Here is a 19,940-nt window from a genome sequence, read left to right on the forward strand (position 1 = left end):
TATTTGATTTTGGCCCCTCAGTACTGCATAGCATGGCTTGCTGTGCTGGGAGGGCTTTGTTGATGTTTTAAATATTTCCACATTACTGTTTAAATTCAGATCACAAACACATCTTTGAAGTCAATTTCCCAATCACCTCCACTTACTTGGCTTCAGATCATACGGAATGGTCTTAAGAGCACAGAGCCTTCAGACAGAGCCAACCCAACATGATTTCAGCCATTAAAAGGCATCCAGTCATGGAACTGGACAAGGAAGAGCCTGAAAGATCTCCGAAATCTGAGTTAGCCACACCCTGAATTTTCCTAGTGCTCCACACTTGTTGCTCATGTAAATGTAGTCTTTGCCTTCATGTGTCTAAACCAGGCTTTTTTGTGAGTACAATGCTTCCAAGAGGATTATTCTTAAAAACCCCAGTTAATTAAAATGTCCAATTAAACATCCTTTACCTATGCCAAAACCGTATTATGGTCTCTGATAAATATTGTATTCCCATGTCATCAAAACACTAACAGCCAGACTAAAAACTTTTCCCCATGGTGAAGGTTAATTACAGAAGAACCATGTGCCCCCAACACAGCTGCTTTTGTCAGCAAAAGAAATAGGAGCTCTGTAGACAAAGCTTTCTGTCATTTTGGAAATCAAACATTTTCAGTTGGATGGGAAAAATGGAAAAAATAACGACTGAAAGTCCTTTTTGTGTATGTAGTTATAACTGCTGGTTTTCAATAACTGAGATAAAGAACTAAAATGAATATTGGACTATAAACTCTTACACAAACCTAAGTGTTCCTTCAGAGCCAGCTTACCCTCAAGTTCATTTCCGCTAGCACAGCTTTTCGAAGGGAACAGACCAATCCTCACAGAAACCTGTTCACAGACAAATTGCCCACGTTGCTCAGCACTGGCATTTGGCAAGGTCTCCAGCCAGATGGGTTTGCTAATGACTTCTGTAAGGTGCTTAAATCAGAAGCTACTGTAACACATGACTGCCATGTCTAATTACCCTGCTAATACAGCTTAGTGGATATTGTTTGGTATGTAAAAGTCAGAGTTTTTGATGAAAAATACAGTACAAAATGGTCTCTTAAATTTCAATGTAACCAAAGGCTTGATTGTTTGCCCATATACAACCTTTCCTAAGAAGAGTCTCAGAACAATTGTTACAGCAGTGACAGACATTTCTTCAATTTATAAAATATTTCTCAGCCAATGTACACTAACAATAGACATGGAATTTTAGTTGCATGAGTTGAATATATTTTTTAATTATTCAATAATTTTCCATAGGTTTGCCTGAACGCATTCAGCAGCCAAGAGAAAACTGGGATAAAACTATAGTCTTGGACTTTTTTTTTTTTTCATCAGGGTAACTCAAATGTGCTCATTAGCTTAATTTCATTTTGCAAAGGTGTCCTTTTTTTCATGTAGACTTTAAGGTCAGTACTGTACACATACTGTTACATATGTACACATATGCTAACACTGCAATCAAATCCTCAGTTGCTGGCACAAGAAGATGGCAAGTTATTTCCTGCTATAACTAACATAAAAAGGAAATATGAAGAAACTAAATCTCTTTTGAGCATTTTCTCCAGGATGTGTTTGTCAGCAAAGTAGGATTTTTTTCTCCTAGGCCACTAATCAATGCCTATGACCACCCCAAACAGCTTTTGTTCAGACTGGGGAAGCCAACTCCTGGGTTCCAGGACAGGATACACCAAAGAAATTAACTGATAATGGTGATAATGGTGGCAAGCCCTCCTTGGTAACAAGGGATCCTGACAGCTCTGAGGGGTTGAACTGCCTCTGGATGGAGAGCCCAGGGACTGAGCTGAAGAGAAACCTGAGTTGTTACTAGTAACAATGACTTCAGATAATACAAGATAAAATATTTCAGTTTAGATTTTTAACATTTATTAAAAAAGCAGGATGTATGTTCATTTCAAATTAAACAGTTAAAAATGTTAAAGCATACAAACAAATCAATTGTGTACTAGCAGCATCCAATTGTTAGAATTTTCTAGAACTCCTCCGTACAGTCTTGGCAAGCTCAAAATATTACAACTTGCAACCAACTGACTTCACCATAGTGCAGATAAAACAAACTTTATAAAAACAACAATTTAAGGTTAAATAAGCTTAAATAAAGGTGTTAAATACAAGACACTTGATCAAAGCTTCTGTACAAAGATAAACAAATTTGGCATTGTACAACTGATTGGCTGGCTCACAGCGTACATGATTTCCATAGTTAAGCAGTGTAGCTGTTTAGCTGAACATCAACTATACAAAAGTAACTGAAGTTGGGAGTGGGCTAACCCCAGTGAGCCATTTACAAGGCATGTGTATTTTTAGAAAATCAGAACACTGTTTATATTCAGGCACCATTTGTTCCTGCAAATAAATAATCTCTAATGTATCTGCATCCAAACGAGTGTTAAACACGTCAGTGCTAACATTTTATAAACACAGCTCTGTGACTATTCACTATACCTCCATTCTTATTGCTATGACAATGTGGACTGTGGAAATAAAACTACTGTACATACAAAAAAATAGAGCACCTTTTAAACATTAAAGTATATGTCTGGTTATTCTTTTTATCTTACAATACTGAAGCCCAAGCTAATTTAAATTGCTTTAACATCTTCACCAGCACACCTGAAATGCAGGAACTAAAACCCCAAATATTCCTCTTCAGGCAAGCCCCAGCCAGAGCAACTTCTAAAAATGTCTAAAATGACACTAAGAATTTTTTACATTCATCTGCACACAAACAAGTATCTGCTATTCTCTGCTTTCTTCATATGAATTTAAAGACAGGTTGCCACAGTTCTCTCTCCTTTTCAGATGAATAAAGCTGGACAGAAAATGTAGCAGAAACACCTAAAATGGATTGTGAACACAGTGAAATTATTACCCCGCTATTTCAAAGATACAGCTTTTAGGTTGTTCAAATAAGTATTTTGCAGGGCCCCAGCCATTAGGATTTTTTGTCTATCGTATTAAAAAACCATTCTGTAAATTTCCTCAGTTGAGCAGCTGCTGTTTGAGACTCCTCCTGAAGTCTCATGTTATCTTGTCTCAGGTGCTGCACCTCTGCTTGGAGAACTGCCTTGTCCTGCTTTTCCTGGTTAACAAAGATACAAGTTGAGCAAAGTGAGTGGTTGTGATGACAACATTTATTTTTTTGTTAATATTTCTATGTAAGTCACAACAGTTATATTTTGTTGAGCTCCCTAATTCATTCTGACAACGGTTAACTGTAAGTTAATTCCCCAAATATGCTCCAACTACCTGATTCATTCCAAGAAAATACTGCAAGCTAAAAAGAAAACTAGATGTTAGTTTAATAGAAAAATTAAAGGCATTTACACCATTTAACAAAAGAAAAATAAAATTAGGCATTAAAAGCATAAGAAGCTTTTAGCTATAATAAATCATATGTGAGAGCCCAAGTTGTTAAGTAATTGATTTCAAACAAGGAAGAACAATATCTAATTTCAAAATTTTTCCTTACATGATTATTTTCCTACCAAGAGCAGCCTCATTTCTATTATCCTGGCAATATCTCCAGCTCAGAATTTTGACAGCAAATGAGGCACAAATCAAGTCGTTGCTACATGAGCAAGGCAGCACAAGGCAACAAGTATGACAAAGCTGGGGTGCTAACTACTTACCAATGGTGCCCTGTCCATATCCCTATCCTATGGTAAATCCAAAGTACTATAAATAAAGATGAAGTGTTTCCTTTTTTCTGGGGTATGACTATTTGTAGGATTGTTGTTCTGGAGTAAAGAACCATAAAATACTTTGCCTTGGGCCAATTTCCTCACGTAACCATTCCCACAGGACCTTCTGCACCTCAGTGCTCCGAGCAACCAAGTCCTCCTGTCTAATTTAACTGATGTACTTCTTTCAAGCCCTTGGTGATGTCTCTGTAAAAATAAAACTACTAAAACTGGGGAACAGTGATGGTGCTTGTGGTCTCTTACCTTTCTCAGGTCAGTTTGTAGCTGCCTGAGGATGACTTCCAGCTGGTTTACTTTTCCAGTCAGAGTACTTGGAGCATGTTCCCTGTAAAGTAAACCACTACCTTCACTCTGAGTTAGTGAAAAACATCTTCCCAGCTTTAGCAGAGTTACACTTTTAGTAATAGCAAAGGAAACCAATCATAGTTAGGAAAATAGAGACAAAACCAGCATCAGTAAAAGACTATTACTAGAACATAAATCCAGTCCTGCAATATCTGAAATACAGCACTGCTTCTCATGCAAATCAGGCAGAAGTAACAATGATTTTAAGAAGCAATGTTTTAGGAATGACTTGCACATACCCTCACAGTGCAAGTCACACTCACTGCTCCATGGTGTGCAGGCACATTGGTTAACAAGCTGCTTTCTGATAAGCACTAATCTCAAGCAAGATGCAGCAGCAATTACTGCAAACCAAAAGAGCTGTAAAATGTTCTTTTGTCTGCTGTGCAATAGTGTCATTTGCAGTAAAGGATAAACCTATGGCTTAATGGAGACAAATATTTTGTTTAAAGGTCAAAACATAAAATATTGCCACAGGTTAATCAAATGCATGACTGAGGGAAAATACTGAGATAGTTTCTATTTTCTGAATGACAATGAGTACTGTGGGAGATAGTTCCATGTACATTATAGATGCAATTAGCCGTCATGTGAGTAATTGTGTCTAAAAGAGAGCAGGTGAAGAGAGGCTTTACATTCAAAGCTGAATGAGCTGCTTCATGCAATTGCACAAATCTGACAGGTTTGCCATGGCTAAAAGGGAAACATCTTTAACAGTCTTTTGTAGTCCTTACTGATCATTAGCCTCAGGAAAGATATGGACTTAAAAGTCATTACAATAAATGTGCTTTACCATATAAGCAAGCTAATTTGTGTAAAATTGGTTCAAATTAAAATGTGATAGTCTAACAAGCAAGAAGACTTTTCCCTCTATTTCCTATTCTTCCATTCCTACAACTGAAGAGCAAAACTAATCAAAGATGTGTTTTTCTCTTAAAGTGTAGTGGTGGACAGATTATACTGCTGAATCTATAACAAGAATGATCTTTAAATTAACAAGTACACTCCTTACACCAGGATAGGTGGAGAGTCAGGGGGAAAAAAAAGCAATCATTTCTCTCACAGCACTGGGAAGAATTTGGAGAATTGGGAAGTTTGGCATAAAATCTGCAATCCTCTGTTACAGATTCTCTTGATTAATTTACCTCCGTATAAAAGAAAAATTACAGGTTTGTAAATAGCAAATACTTGCTAAGATAGGATAGACCTTGTTCCAAGGTTTGAGACATTTGCTGCCAATTAGATTATTGCATCCTACAGAGTTGAGCTCCTGTTATTAGTTCTATTAAAAAGAAAACAGAAATAAATGTAACAAAAATTATTATTGTAAAGGAGGAACACAGTAAGAAATTTGATTATCTGAAATTCTGCATCTAACCTTGATCTGCATTACAGACCGATTGCAGTGAGGGAGAAGTTGATTTGAAGAAACAAAATTTTTCAAAATTAAAGAAATTATAAGTCCAGGCAACAAGTCTGCCATCAAACAGCCATGAAACATGCATACAGGCAATTTGACATGCAACATTAAGAGAAAATCTTTCCTTAAAATAAGAAAAATGAAATAAATCATGCATTTTGAAAGAAACATGCTTCCACTCTGACATACCCTGCATCCTCAAGAAAATCTTTTCCGTCTGGGGGACTCTCATCCAAAGGTAACTCTTGTGCTCCTTCCAAGCCCTGAGCTTGTGGCATATCATTCAAGGTGCAAAAAGATGCTACTCTCTGATCTGTAAAAAAGTAACATAAGGATACCTCTAAAACTGCACAAAATAAAAGTCTATATTACAGCCATTATCCTGGTTCAGTTAGCAAAAATGGATGTAGGCTTCTACATCTCAGCTCTGAAGATAATCAGCAGACGTATGCACCAACTAGTTGGCTTCCCCACACCTGCATCCAAAGGCAACCCTAAAGCAATTTTTTTATGTCTATCAGCAGTATGACAGTTTTGTCCGGACCAGTTAATGCTGATATGAACAGTAAATTGGTCTTGATGAAATATGCAGAAAGCCATTACAGAATTCAGGTCCACAACCAACAACAGTAATAATTCAGCAAAAAGGTTTGCATTTTTTTCCATGGACTTAAAGCCCTCAGATTCCCCATAAATCTTCACTTTTCTTTTCATATTGCTTTACTGTCTCAAGCATTTGCAGAAGCTGATGGTAATCTGCATACTTGAAAACCAATAAATTCACACTATTTTTATCAATTGAGCTTTTATTATAGGTATTACTAAAGCACTCTATTTAATCTGCATTGAATTTCACTAGAACATAATCTAACAAGCACAGATGCAATTACCTATGGATATACAGTGTGGTTGCCAAAATACATCAGTCACCACATAATAGAAGTATGCCATGCAGATCATCATTGCACAGAACAGGAGTAAATGATGCATTCATTAGGATTTAATTTGTCTTCTTTAAGGAAAAAAAAAAAAACAAAACCAAACAACCAAAATCCATATTCTGTGGAGATTGATTTAGCTTATTTCTGCCAAACAAAATCCATGTCTGTAGGCTTGTATGAATTCTGGTGACAACATGCCTGCCTTGCCCTTTCTCCCCTTGCTCTACCACCCCACCAGGCCCAAAGCTTGCATTATCATGCAAACGTGCAAACATAGGAAGTATCAAAAAAAGTTTACAAAAGGCAAAAGTCATCAATCCCAGACCATCACCTAGAAACGGCGTCTGATGACAGAATGGCCCAAATTCTTCATCTGAGTCAAAACCTGGAATAAGATTTAGAATGTTCCTATAAACAACAGGGTCCATCTCCACTGGAGCAGCTGTGGCCCTTGCAGCAGTGGGATGTTCCCGCGCAGTTCCTGCTGTGCTCACTCCCAGCCTTGCCAGGCCATTTCTACTCAACACCAACATTACAGCAAGTACGAGGTGCCACACCCCACGTCTCTGATAGCAACACCCAGTGTTGTGACACAGCCTGGCAACTTGGCAGGCTACATAACAGGACAATCCTTCAAACTCTTAAGGACACAAACAGTAAATACAGGCCTGATCTCTGCAAACAGGAAGGGTAAGTTCTACCAAACAAAAATAGGAAATCACTAAAATGCTCTTTGTTGGTTTAAAAAACCCCTTCAGCACAGCATAGATCGCCAATTCATTCTATAATACAATGAACAAAAGTTGCATTTCTGATTTTGTCCAGTTTCAAAGACTGCAGCACATTTCTCCTGCTTTAGCCTTATTTCTGACTACTGATGGATCTCAACAAATATGAAAATGACTATTCCATATGTGCTGACAATAAGGTAAGACTATAATTTTAAACACATAATGAATGACATCATTTGCAGATTTGAAACCTACTAAGATAAATAAATTTACTTTGTACAGATAAATAAACTTCGTTTCCCAGATCAAACACAGTATGTAGCCCAGAAACAAGACAGTGTAAACAAGTAGTCTGAAGTACACAGATAATTAATTTCACCTTCACAGTATTAACATTTTCATTACAACAACTGGTTTTTATAAAGAAAAATTAACTGTATTTCTGGGTATGATGCTGTAGACCTAGATTCTGCTTCCTCCAAATTACAGATACCCTTCCTATTCAATTGAATCAAAATGTACATACTAAACAGAAGATAATACATGTAAATCTCAGAGGTCTTATTTTTAAATGGGATGTCCCTGCCAAACTCCAAAGAGAGTCCACCCACAGAAAACTATTTACAAATAATATATTGGTCTTTATATCAAAAGTTTAAACAATTGACTTAGCAAGACCAAAGATGAGACAAAAATTCATGTTTAAATTTACAGTAAAAGAGTCATACAGCTGTAACCACTAAGAGTTTGAATCTGTATTATCATTGATCCAGACCACTAACAGAGGCCAGAAAAAACTCCAGGCAATTTTGATGTACTGGAAGCAGAAAAGGCTAAAATGAGTAAAGTGCATGAAGCCACTCTCTCATTGTTAAGGTAAAGTCTACCCACAAACATATACTGACATATGCACTGAAGCAAAAAGAGTTACACATGCATGCCCTAGAAATCATCAAATGTTAACTAAATATTGTTATTTTTTCTTTTTCTAGCAGTTTAACACACTACTTTGGTTAAAATAATTATCTGTCATGCTAAATGATCCACTTCTTTCTCATTATATTATGTTTAGCATTACATTTAGCTATGAAGAATTTAAATCAAATTATTAAAATAACATTAATTATAATAGCACAGATGTTTCTGCAAAGATAAATTTGCATTAAGAAACACTGCATTTTGATTGGCACCAGTAGACATTCATAAAAATCACCTGGAAAAAAATCAGGAGTTGAAACCACCAATTTTAATGAACAGGGATGTCAGAAGGACTATCTTAGGCTTTTAATGCTCACAATACGACTTATCAAACACTAAACAGTTTTTTTAAAGCATAATAAACCCACTTTGAAGTAGAACAAATAGTACAAAGTTCTACTAATAACAATATTCAATATTTGTATTTATGTCAGTTGTCTTTTATGATTGCAGTAGCAGGTATGGACATCCAAAAATGCTTCTCTTTTTTGTCCCCAAAACATGGAAAAGATAGAAAAAGTCATCAACACATGTTGAAAGCCAGTCCTTCTTCCCTAACTTGAAGATCTATTGGAAGGATAATGCAAAAAGAGAACTGAAAAATTAAATCTCTAATTTTCCCTTAGTCTTTTCTGGGATTTCTCCTTTTTCAAATTTGGCGTTCCAATTTATTCTCCCATATCTTTATCTTTACTCAGTTGACCGTGCTTTCTTTCTTTTTGGTTCTTTAACTTCTTATTTTTCACGCCAACTACCCTCCCTCTTTTGCTGTACAGTCACATAGAGTCCTATCTATTTTTTATTCTTTGCTCCAGGGATAGATACAGGAACATTACAACAGAGTATTTCCATCATGTGAACTCCTCCCTGGTTATGTCTCTCTGCACTTCCCAATGAAATAAGAGACAGGAACTGGAAGTAGCCTGTCCATGTATGGCAGAAATGGGAGGATTCCCCCTGCTACTGACTGGACTGATGTTAGCATACATGCCAAATATAATCTCTGGAGAGATATCAGAATCAAAACCATGTCTTGCAAAGGAAGGAGTGCAGAGTGTTAAAATAATGCTCCACTGTGCTCCCGCCTATGGGCGCTGACCCTCCACAGAGGCAGCTCAAGCGAAGAACCCTGCAGCTTCTGGAGCTTGTGGATTTAATGCCTGCACAGCTCTCCATTACACTGTGAAGACCTGTCTTAGGAATAACAGAGGATTTTCAGAAAAAGTTTGAAGTAAAATATTCAGCTTTGCACAAAGGTTTTTCTCAAGCAAATGCAGTGAAAATTAAATCCTGACAAAGAGAAAAGCATTACCACCATACTTTCATTTAAAAACAAAACAAAACAAAACAAAACAATAGTAATAGCATCTTCCATCAGGATCAAGGCTTCAGCTGAATAAAAGCTAATACTAATAAACAGCCTTGTCCATTCTTCCTCTGAGGAGAGGAACAAAGTGAAAAATGAGACTACTGCTCTTGTTACAACCACACGTAAACTCTGAGTATGGATGATGGTAGCAAAAATCTTCCTACTAATTTAGCTCTTAATCCAACTGATGGCAACAATATAAGCACCTAAAAAGTCTACATCTAACATTAATCAAGATACAAATGCTTTTTAAGACAGAGATGAAAGATCATAAGGCCCACATTAGGGATGTTGAACTGATCAAATAATATAAATTGTCAACACATAATCTAGAGAGATAACAAGAAAAAAACTCTGATCTTGGAATCAGATTGGTAATCCTGATAAACTCATAGTAAGAAAAGATATTGTACAAAGAAAAAATTAAAATTAAGACCAATATCTAGGTTCTAGAAGAGAACACAATTTCAAAATATCAGGCAAAGCCAAACTAGAGAAAACCTCTAATTTCACAAATTCAGTATTAAAAAATTATTATCATTTTAGTTATCCTTTCCATTGAAAGTGGGGAGGCAGGTGTTTGTTTACTTTTTGGGGTTTTTTAACATGGTCCTATATGAAATGTGATCCCATTTTCATCCAGTTTAAAAAAAAAGATCAAAGCAGTTCTATATTCAGAAGTGGACAAACTTTAGAATCATTCACTCTCTTTTTCACATTGATAGAATGCAGAACAGTAGTTCCAAGCTGTTTTTAAAAAGAAAGTTGAAGCAGCTTCTAAGTAAACAACATTAAAATACACATGGAAACTGCACTGTTAATTCATATGCAACACATTTCTTTCCAGTGATCTTTTATGACATGCCTATCAGTTATTCTTTTTTAAATTAGTTTCAAATTGCAAGACATAGGATGAAGTTGAATAAGGGTTTAGAAATTCCATTCCTTGAAAAGGTTTCTAGTTGCAGCACTATGAATTTAGTCAAAACATTGTATAAATCATCTACCATATATACAGATGTCACTACTGTAGAGTCCTAAACAGAAAAGAATTATATTCCTTCATATAAAAATAGATTATTATTTACTACTCAAAATCTTACAATCAACCAAAAAACATATAATAAATAGCTTCTATCTTACAACTCAGATAATCAGTTCTTCAGCATTATCTACAGATATAGCTAAGTATTTGCAATTAAAGCCCAACAAGTTAATACCCTTCCTCCCTAGGATAAAGCACTGTGGGTTAACTGTATTGTCCTGCCTCTCATTTTCAAATTCAAATGTAATTACACTTACATAACACTTACCAAGGTAAAATTATTTTAATCATGATACTGTGTAGTAAAAAAAATGAAAATCTATTAATTTTCAAAGAAAGCTAAAAATAGGGAGCATAGCTGGTACAGAATGATCCTTCACTCAGCTGAACTCAACATTTTTATTAGCATTTTAAAATATTCTTCAAGTACGAAGTTACAGAGCTAGTCATTTACTGATGCAAACCTTTTTTCAGTAGTTGAAGATGTCAGTAACAAATAGCAGGGTGTTCCCTGAGCAATTGAACATAGGAATGCATGGGAAGAGCTGTCAAGATTCTCAGTGTCACAGTAGTTCCTGCCAGCTACCACAGCCATGTTTGAGTAGTATTGAATAGTAATGAATGCACATCAGATCAAGAAATAATGCTGTTCTTCAAATTCCTAATCATTGCTGTTGGTTTGGGTTTTCACAATGCCATTTAAATGAGTGCAACAAGCAGTGCTGAAGAGCTTTTGGTCAAAGTGTACTATAATCACTTCACACTTTGGGAAGGAATCAGAAAACTGATTTCCATGGTTAAAAGAAGTTAAAAAAAAAGATCCAAATCACTAACTTCACAGACAGTTTTCACAAAGTTAAGACCTGTATCTTACACAAGGATGACTGTGGTAACGTCATCCCTTATTCATAGATTACATTCAGTAACACAAGCAACACCAGTTAATGAGGACAGCACTAAACAAACACCTCTCAAACAACAAAACACAAACACTCAAATGTGTATATTCATATAAACACTGAAACCAACATCTGCTTTCTCTGCTTAGACATTAAGTGTAGGTTTAGCTCCCAGAGGCAGATGAGGTTTACTTCCTTGGTTAATCTGGTTCCATAATTTAATAAAGCACACCCGGTCTGTATCCTGTACCCCAAATCCTGCTACTGCAAAATACACTGTACATTTCTACTGGTCTTCAAGGGCTCATGAAAACTGACAGGGACCACAACATCATTTGGACTACACATGCCAGTTTATAAACACAACACAACAAACTCTGTGTCATTCCCAGTTTCATTTTAAACATCTAACTTAAACTGTTTTGAATCTCTCCTTCAAAGATCTGACCTTGCAATTGATTACAGAAGAAACTTAGGCACTAAAGTGGAGGAACTGCATCTAAAATGGTTATAGAGAGTATCATGAAGACCCCAAATTTTCAGTGACAATCTTCCACACTGAGAACTGATATTGCCAAAAGAACTAAAGGGCTACAGAGGCAAACACTAGATTTCTGTAATTCAAAATGTGACTAAACAATAAATATTAAAAAAAAAAAAGTTTGTGTACTGAACATTGATCTTTATTCAAATTTTCCTGTTACCTTCAAACGCTCGTGCAGCATCTACCAGGTGAGACCAGTCTAGCCCTGCGGCAGTGTCTGGCAGGGGCATCAGGCCAGGATCATTGAATTTGGCTTTATCAGATAAGGACCCATCTGAGAACCAGAATTCATCTAAACAATAAACACAATAATTAGTCTTCCTATAACAGTTATGTACAATTAATTTTGAAGCTACTATAATGATCTGTAAAAAATGTATAAGCAAAAAGTGCTTATCTTCATTTCCCTTGTGTTTGTCTTTTCCTGTTCAATACTCAGTAGGGGTGGAACAATCTCTAAATGTTGGCAAAGTAAGATGGTACAGTTTTAAGGGGCATTTTTTGGTGCTACTGCACATGGCGTGTCCCTCACATTTTCATATGAATGCTGTATGAGTAGGCAACATCCATTCTAAAGCATAGCATGTTAAACCTGAGTTCTGAGCAGAAAAGTTGCTAGATACACCAAGCTATATTTGTGAAGCAACATGAAAGATATTTACATGCAGAGTTTTACTCTGAAACTGTAAATATTCCTGTTCCAGAAGCAATTAAATAAACCACCTGCTTTTCTTTTAATGCATTTGTAAATTCTAGCCTATATCCAAATCTCCCTTTCACATTGAAAATATTACCCTATTAGTTTAACATCTGTAGCTGTATCTCTGAGGATGTAAGACTTGGTGAGATTTCAGAGTGAGCCGTAACACACTGTAAAAGGTACACAGATCATATATTAAATGAAATGTACACACTATAAACTGTTCAAACAAACCTCTCAGTTATGCACATTCTAGAATGTACTACAAATATACATTTTATTATAGGAGATGCTAATTTTCATAATTTTCTTGAATATCTTTACATGTTCCTAATTTGTCCATAGCAATCTCCACTCTGATCAATGTGAATATGTTAAAAAAAAAAAACTGAACAGACACACAGTTTCTTAAAACTGATCATAAACCAAAACTATTATTTACAATCACAGTTCATCTTAACCATAAAGCCAGCAATGGAATATAATAATTTCATCACGTAGTATTGTCAGGCAAAGAGAATTTTTGTTTTAAACATATCCACTCCAATGAAACAAAAAGGTCAAAATAGTAATTTTTCCTCAAATATTTCAGGACGAAATTTCCATCTAGTCATTCCAGTGATTTAAACTATAATACTGAAGATGAGTATTTTTTTCCCCAGGAAAAGACCAAACACAAAAAACAATGAAGGAAGAAATGCATTCACACAAGTGGAAAATACATTAGCATTTAAGGAAATGGCATGCTGTCATTGTCCTGATATTAATGTCCATTTGACTTAAAGATTCTGACTTAAAAATCCAAAGAGAGTAGGCTATTACAAACCATTCCACTGCACAGAGCAATGATTCACACATATGATATGCTCTATTCTTTGCAGAAACCTTGCTTAAAAAGAATACAAAATATGAGGAAAAAAAGTGAAGGAGGCTTACAATCCTCTGTCAAAAATTAGGAGTCCCTGCAGAAGATGTTGAAATTCTCTTTACTGTGGAATTTATCTTGTTCTACACTTTTATGAAAGATGCAGTATTGTTACATTACATTTGGAAGTGGCTTGACAAAACTCTGTAGAAATGTCCTTCTCAATACCTACTCTCAGTATGTAAAAGTGGATGTTACATGAAATGGAAAATATAATATAGACATATATTCTACTCATATATCTGTACTAAGATTTTATTTTCAGTTCTGTATAAACATACATAAAGCCTTACCTAAGGCTGCCTTTGTGCAAATACATTCAAAGCTGAAAGTCAGAGCAGCCTCTGAGATTCTGTATATGACTTGGGAATGGTGAGAACCTTATTTGTGCAAGTACAAATGTTTCATACATCCCTGTTGTGGAAAATAGACAGAATACCTTATTTGAAAGACTGGCAAGCCAGCTTTTGGTTCTAGACCAGCAGGCAGGCCCGAAGGGACAGCCCTTGCTTTTGTGTGATCAGCCTGAGAGGCTGATTGTGAAACCTGTCAGGAAGAAGCCTGCTCCCAGCGCGATGCTGCCAGCTCTCCAAATTAAAGTGTAGGAGTGATATATTCACCAGTAGTCATCCTTCATTATGCATTGTCTCTGTGAGAACCTCAGTTCACCTTAGGGTGGATCCTATTCAGTCCTGCATAAGCCCTGACAGAGCCACTCAACTGCAGAAAGCCTGCCAGGGTAGAGATTTGAATATTGATAGCTCTGAAAATGCAAGTGCTCATGCTGATGGCTGAAAGTCTAAGTGGAATAACTGAACAGGCATAAGTATACCACCACAGAATAATTCATTTTCAAGACATAAATTGTGTTCTTCTGCAATGGGGGAGCAAAAAGAGGGGGAAGAAGAAAAAGAATAAAAATGCCAAACATGAGCTCTAATGACATAGGCCTTGATGCCTTTGAATTTCAGAGAATATTGTTTGCATTCCAGGAGTGCTCTGGGTGAGATAAATTATTTGCGGCCTCCTGTATTTGCATTTCTTCCCTGCTCCTCTTTACCTTGCTGTTGCCTTACTCTGTCTGTGTAGGACTGCCACATCAGCAGCTGTTGCCTCTTTCCTTTTTTGATTTGTGCAAAGGTGGCAAGTGATGCTTAAGCATTCCCACCTCTCTATGTCCAGAAGGACACGCCTAATCTAATAGGCCACTACTTTACTGTGTACAAGACTGACTTTTGAAGCAACACAGTTTCCTTTGAGGAAACATTTTCAGTGTTATCTTCAGTTTTAAAGATTATTTTATTTGCTGTACTCCTTTTGGCATAAAATTATTTGTCTTGTAGTTTCCAGTCTTTTCAGTTGTGTCACTTCCTACATTTAGGAATTCTATTGATTTTTATTACTGATGCATAAAAGTATAAAGCACTATCAAGAGTCCCTATTTTTAAAATTTTGTGGTCAGTTCAGTTTCCAACACAGCTCCTGAAATTGGTGGTTATTGGTCCCACATACATCCATATACAAAAAGTAACTAGTTATGCAGAAAGAAGAAGGATTCACCTGACTTAACCTATATTACTTCCAAGACAATTATCCTGCTTCAGTTGGAACTGCTACTTTTATGCAGAGACTGTAGATAATGAAAAAATTATCATCTGCTAAGTACTCCTTGCTTCAAACTAGACACGTCATTTAACAAGTAAATTCTCTCCAAAGAAGCTGCAGGTGAAGAAATATATCAAACCTCACACAAATGTAAATCCCATACTCTCTGGGATGTCCGTTTTTCTTTCCTGCAATCAGTAATTATATCTCTATAGTCCTCTCAAGCAACAAAATCTGTCTGCTGAACCCTTCCCTTTAGTTTTGCCTAGGGTTGCCCTGCTTCAAGGATGCCAGCCTGCTCAAAGGCTCTCATGCACATGTGCCCCTGGTAACCGCTTTTTCCTTCCCTTCTCCTACTGAAGACAGCCTCATGTTGTAGTAAGGTGAACCATTCACTGTGTGAACAGGTAACACCAAACATGCTCTCCTTCAGTTGTGTGAATTAATCAACAGCCTTTATCTGCTTGCTGACAAACTGATTTCCAAACTCCTGCCACTGCACATCACCAATATACAGTGATGCTCTTTCATTTTAATACTGCTTCTTATCAAAAAGTTTAGTTTTGGATTGAAGCTAACATGGGCAGTAAGGCAGTCTAAAGATAAGACTTTCATCTATGAACATAGTTGCAGAGATAGTTCCTGCACTTCTGGCATCTTTTCCCCTATGCCATGTATAATCTGAGAACTTTCAGAATTTGTCAGTATATCACTGTAAAATATTCCCTTCCTTATGACCCTCTTCACTGCAACAATTCTGCACCTTGCTCCTTTCCTCACAGCACAGGAACATCCTGCCAGTTTATCATTTAGGGCATTTTCTTTCCCCTCTCTTTTTGTGCATCATGATAGAGTGGACCACAGTGCCTGATGTGTAAATCAGATCGTCTCCATGTGTTTCCCTGGGTTCCCCACTTAAGTTATTACACTAGTTCAGTATCAGTGGTTCTCATTGTTTGAATTCTTTCCCTGCTCATTCATCTGCCATGAATTTGCAAGAAGGGCATAGATTTGTACCTGCAACTGCATGTTAGAATCACTCAGTAGGAACAGCACTGTCTCAGTCAGGGAATCCTTAATGTCCCCCAGGTAAAATTACAGAGTTCTTACCTACACAAATTCTCCTTTCTGGTTTCATTTAAAAATAAGATAGAATTAAATTAATATTTCTACATTTGTGTACTGTTTGCAATCAGCAGCACTGGACTGTCAGATCTTGCAATTCAGGCTTTACTGAAAGCAATTTGTTTTTTCATGTCACTTCCCCAGTGATAAAACAATAATTAAAAAGCCCTATAGCTTCACTTTTCCCATCGTTTTCTTACAGCCAACATTACACACAGAGGAAGTTTCTGTTTCTTTATTTGTGTGGTCATTCTGTCTCATAATTCTGATTTCCCAGTAAACTGAAAGCCTTCAGGGTCACCTATTACTCTTTGGTTTTGGTGCTGCCTTGCTTACCACCTATTAATCACACTCTTTGCCTTGCTAGAGGGGTCTCATGAGATTTGGTGCTGCCACAGTATTCCATGCTGGATAATGCGCAAGAATATACCTTTCTAAAATTGATTTCAGCCAAAACCATGCTATTTCCACTGATATCTATAAACATTAAATATCAGTAAAATTAAAATTCTTTGAGATCATACACAAAAGACATTATCATGACAGGATATGAATCCTGATATCTGAAACCACAACCCTATGTTAAAATTATAAATGAAAAAGAAACCTCTCACATCACTGCTGTAGAATGTAAATACCTACTAGGCACTGACTACATAAAACCTTCCTAAAAAGAGCCAAATTAGTTTCTCATATGGAGATACTGACTAAACTTATTTTTGAAACATAGGTGGGCAAGCTGTGATGTGGTTTTTTTTCAGAGTAATTACAGATAAACAATTAAATCATCCTTGAAACAAACACCACAAAAGATCCTATATAGCTGGCATTGATAAGCACTTTTAAAACACAGAACCAGAAGCAGAAAATAGAGGTTGCATATGAAAACAGCATTAATTGCCTTGGATTAGTTTTTGACTGACAGAATACTGATTTAATGGGTTTTTTTTCCAGTTACATGTATGTGTATATATAACTTTCTGCATCTAAGAAGCAGCAAGAATGAAATATTAGGTGTCTAAGACAGAACTAATACAAAAGCCACTAAAATATCACTGCCGGAGGAGCAGCATTAAGCTTGGATGTACACAGTTAATGGCCTTGTGCCAGTCTCCTGAAAAAAAGCAAGCTGAAGGTTTGATCTCATTGCATGTTTACATGCACAAGAAATGGCTCTAAAAAACAAGGCTTAACACAGAGGAAAACAAAAAAAGAAAATACAAGCAGGATGCCTGTGTACTATATAGCTCCTTCACAGACAACAAAAATCCACTGAATTAATCTCCTGTGAAACAAAATGGATCTCCATTTGCTATCCATGAAGGAAAAGGATCCTCTCAGATTAAATTTATAGTAAAAACTTTCATTCTGATAGAAGAATATTTTTAGAATGGCAAAAGGTACACCAAGCATGCATTCCCACCTGAGGCAGGAATTTAGCACTTGTCTGAGATACCAATTTAAAATTAACCAGTGGTTAGTGACCAAAACTTGGTCTCATGGCTGAGGCCACTCTAACTAGAAGTGTTTTGTATATAAAGCTTATTTCTCAAAGTTAGGAGATGACTGCTAGTTCCTGAACGACATGATGAATGACAGAGCCCTTTTTATTGCTACTTCTTTTTAATCATCTGGCCACATTCTCCCTGGACATGGGCCTAAAATGTCCTTAATGCTTTCAAGAAATTCACCCACAGCTTCTTAACTACAGACTTCAGAGTCCATTTTTTAAATTGCAGTCAGCTGTAATGCAAAATTAGAGTAGCTAAAGAAAAGAGGGGTTTTTTTTCAGATTGCACATCAACTCCAGGTGTCCACTATACCTCAGCCTAAACTAACTGAAAAGCATATATATTCAGCATTTTGAAAAGACAATTCACTCTTATTAAGTAAACAAATATAGATATTTAACCTAAATATACATATCTGTCTATGTTGATTTGGGCTTTTCATTTGATTTTTTTTTTAATTACTACAAACTTCATAGTTCATCCTGGAATTATTGCAAGCTAAGCATTAATAAAGGTCTCACATACAAAAACTTCACAAGTAAAAAACCACATTCATAAAATAGCTTTAAATTAGCACCTCAGACTACTCTTCTGCTGCCATTAAAAATGAAAAGTCATTTGTAAAGCTTTTACTAGTATGTTTAAAAAAGTACTAGCAAATTCAATTTGGAAATAGAAGTCAAAGTCAACATTTATTGCACATTTCCCTTTAAGAAGTTACTAAAGGATCATCTAAACAAAAGCTATTCCATTTAGCTATTGTTTAAAATATATTTGTGAGTATTTCAATAATTCAAATGCACATAAAATTAAAAAAAAACAAACAAAACAACAAAAAAGTTTCAGGCCAACTTGGCTTAATTAGGTCACCACTGGAAAATAAAATGATAACTAGAAATATATTCAGACAAAGTTTTTTGCATATCAGTGGTCTCATGAAAATTCTTTGGGAAGTAAAGTGAATATTGTCTCCAAACATGATAAATAGGAAATAATGGCAAGCATGAGCATGTACCACTGACCAAATATTTTTTTTACTAGGGTAACTAGAGCAGTGACATTTCTTAATTTCACCTTAAAAGTAAAATCTCACATAATACCTGGTGATTTGTTTGAGCATACTACAAATATTCCAGACTCAGCAATGACAGTGACAATGACTTACTTCTCAGATTTCCCATTCCAGGAGTCAGGCTCATTCTGGGAGGCAGTGTGCTGTGGTATGGTGGAGTAGTGCTGAACAAGATGTCATTTGGCAAGGCCTGGTCTATCACGGAGCTCCGAGAGCTGGCATAGGAAGATCCCCTTCGATTGCTACATATGCTTTCATCCGAGAGCGTGCGGTACAGCGTCCTCCGGGGGGAAAGGTTTCCATAACATGAAAACTAAAGATAAAAATAAGAGCATGTATTGCTGGTTGAAGTGATTCATACAATCATATCCCCATCACCAGCTCTTGGGAGTGTTTTTCTGGACAGGGCACTCTGGAATTCTTGAACTAATACAGAAGATCAGAGATTTCTTCTGCCATATCAGATCTACTGGGGCCTCAGAAGAGTTACTGAATTGGATATTCAGACTTCCTCTCAATATTTTGGAATATATCACCATGAATTCATCAGATACTGTGCTGGTTTAGTAATCACGAAATGTTAAATGAAAACTTCATAGCCTTATGACAGCAGTGTTTTACAGAAATGTATATAAGGTTACCAACTCTGGCAATATGCATGCAAGACTATACACAGAACTGTTTGATTTTAATTTGAAATGACTATGCTTTACTGTTAAGCATTCTGAACTGATATATGCTGCCACATAATTCATTGGATGATAAAAATTACTTGAAGCACTGCATCTCTCTGGATATCACATAACAGGCTTAGAAAAGAGGGTAACAGGGTTCAGTGAAAACTGCTTATGCATTTCAAAAAGTTACTTAGACCACAACCCAAATATCTACAGTAAAACAAGATGCTACTCTATTGTAAAGCTGGATCATTCCACTTTGTACACTTTCTAAGTCATTTCTCTGCACTGCAAACAC

General features: G+C 36.2%; 1 protein-coding gene across 4 annotated transcripts in view; it reads right to left on the reverse strand.

The window, feature by feature from the left end:
• Positions 1 to 1,894: 1,894 nt before the first annotated feature.
• SIPA1L2 (signal induced proliferation associated 1 like 2) overlaps positions 1,895 to 19,940 on the reverse strand; it is a 124,080-nt gene continuing 106,034 nt past the window's right edge. Inside the window, exons 18-23 of one of the 4 annotated variants that reach the window (XM_066546762.1) lie at positions 19,059 to 19,278; positions 12,188 to 12,319; positions 6,793 to 6,846; positions 5,710 to 5,833; positions 3,999 to 4,080; positions 1,895 to 3,133 (exon numbers count right to left, since the gene is read on the reverse strand). In XM_066546762.1, the coding sequence (XP_066402859.1) occupies positions 2,987 to 3,133; positions 3,999 to 4,080; positions 5,710 to 5,833; positions 6,793 to 6,846; positions 12,188 to 12,319; positions 19,059 to 19,278 (759 nt within the window). In that variant the 3' untranslated portion in view covers positions 1,895 to 2,986. The remainder of the gene's footprint in view (positions 3,134 to 3,998; positions 4,081 to 5,709; positions 5,834 to 6,792; positions 6,847 to 12,187; positions 12,320 to 19,058; positions 19,279 to 19,940) is intronic. The other 3 variants (XM_066546765.1, XM_066546764.1, XM_066546766.1) reach the window with 3 other exon arrangements.

Source organism: Molothrus aeneus, chromosome 3, assembly GCF_037042795.1.
Source record: "Molothrus aeneus isolate 106 chromosome 3, BPBGC_Maene_1.0, whole genome shotgun sequence".
In the NCBI taxonomy this organism is placed as follows: Eukaryota; Metazoa; Chordata; class Aves; order Passeriformes; family Icteridae; genus Molothrus; species Molothrus aeneus.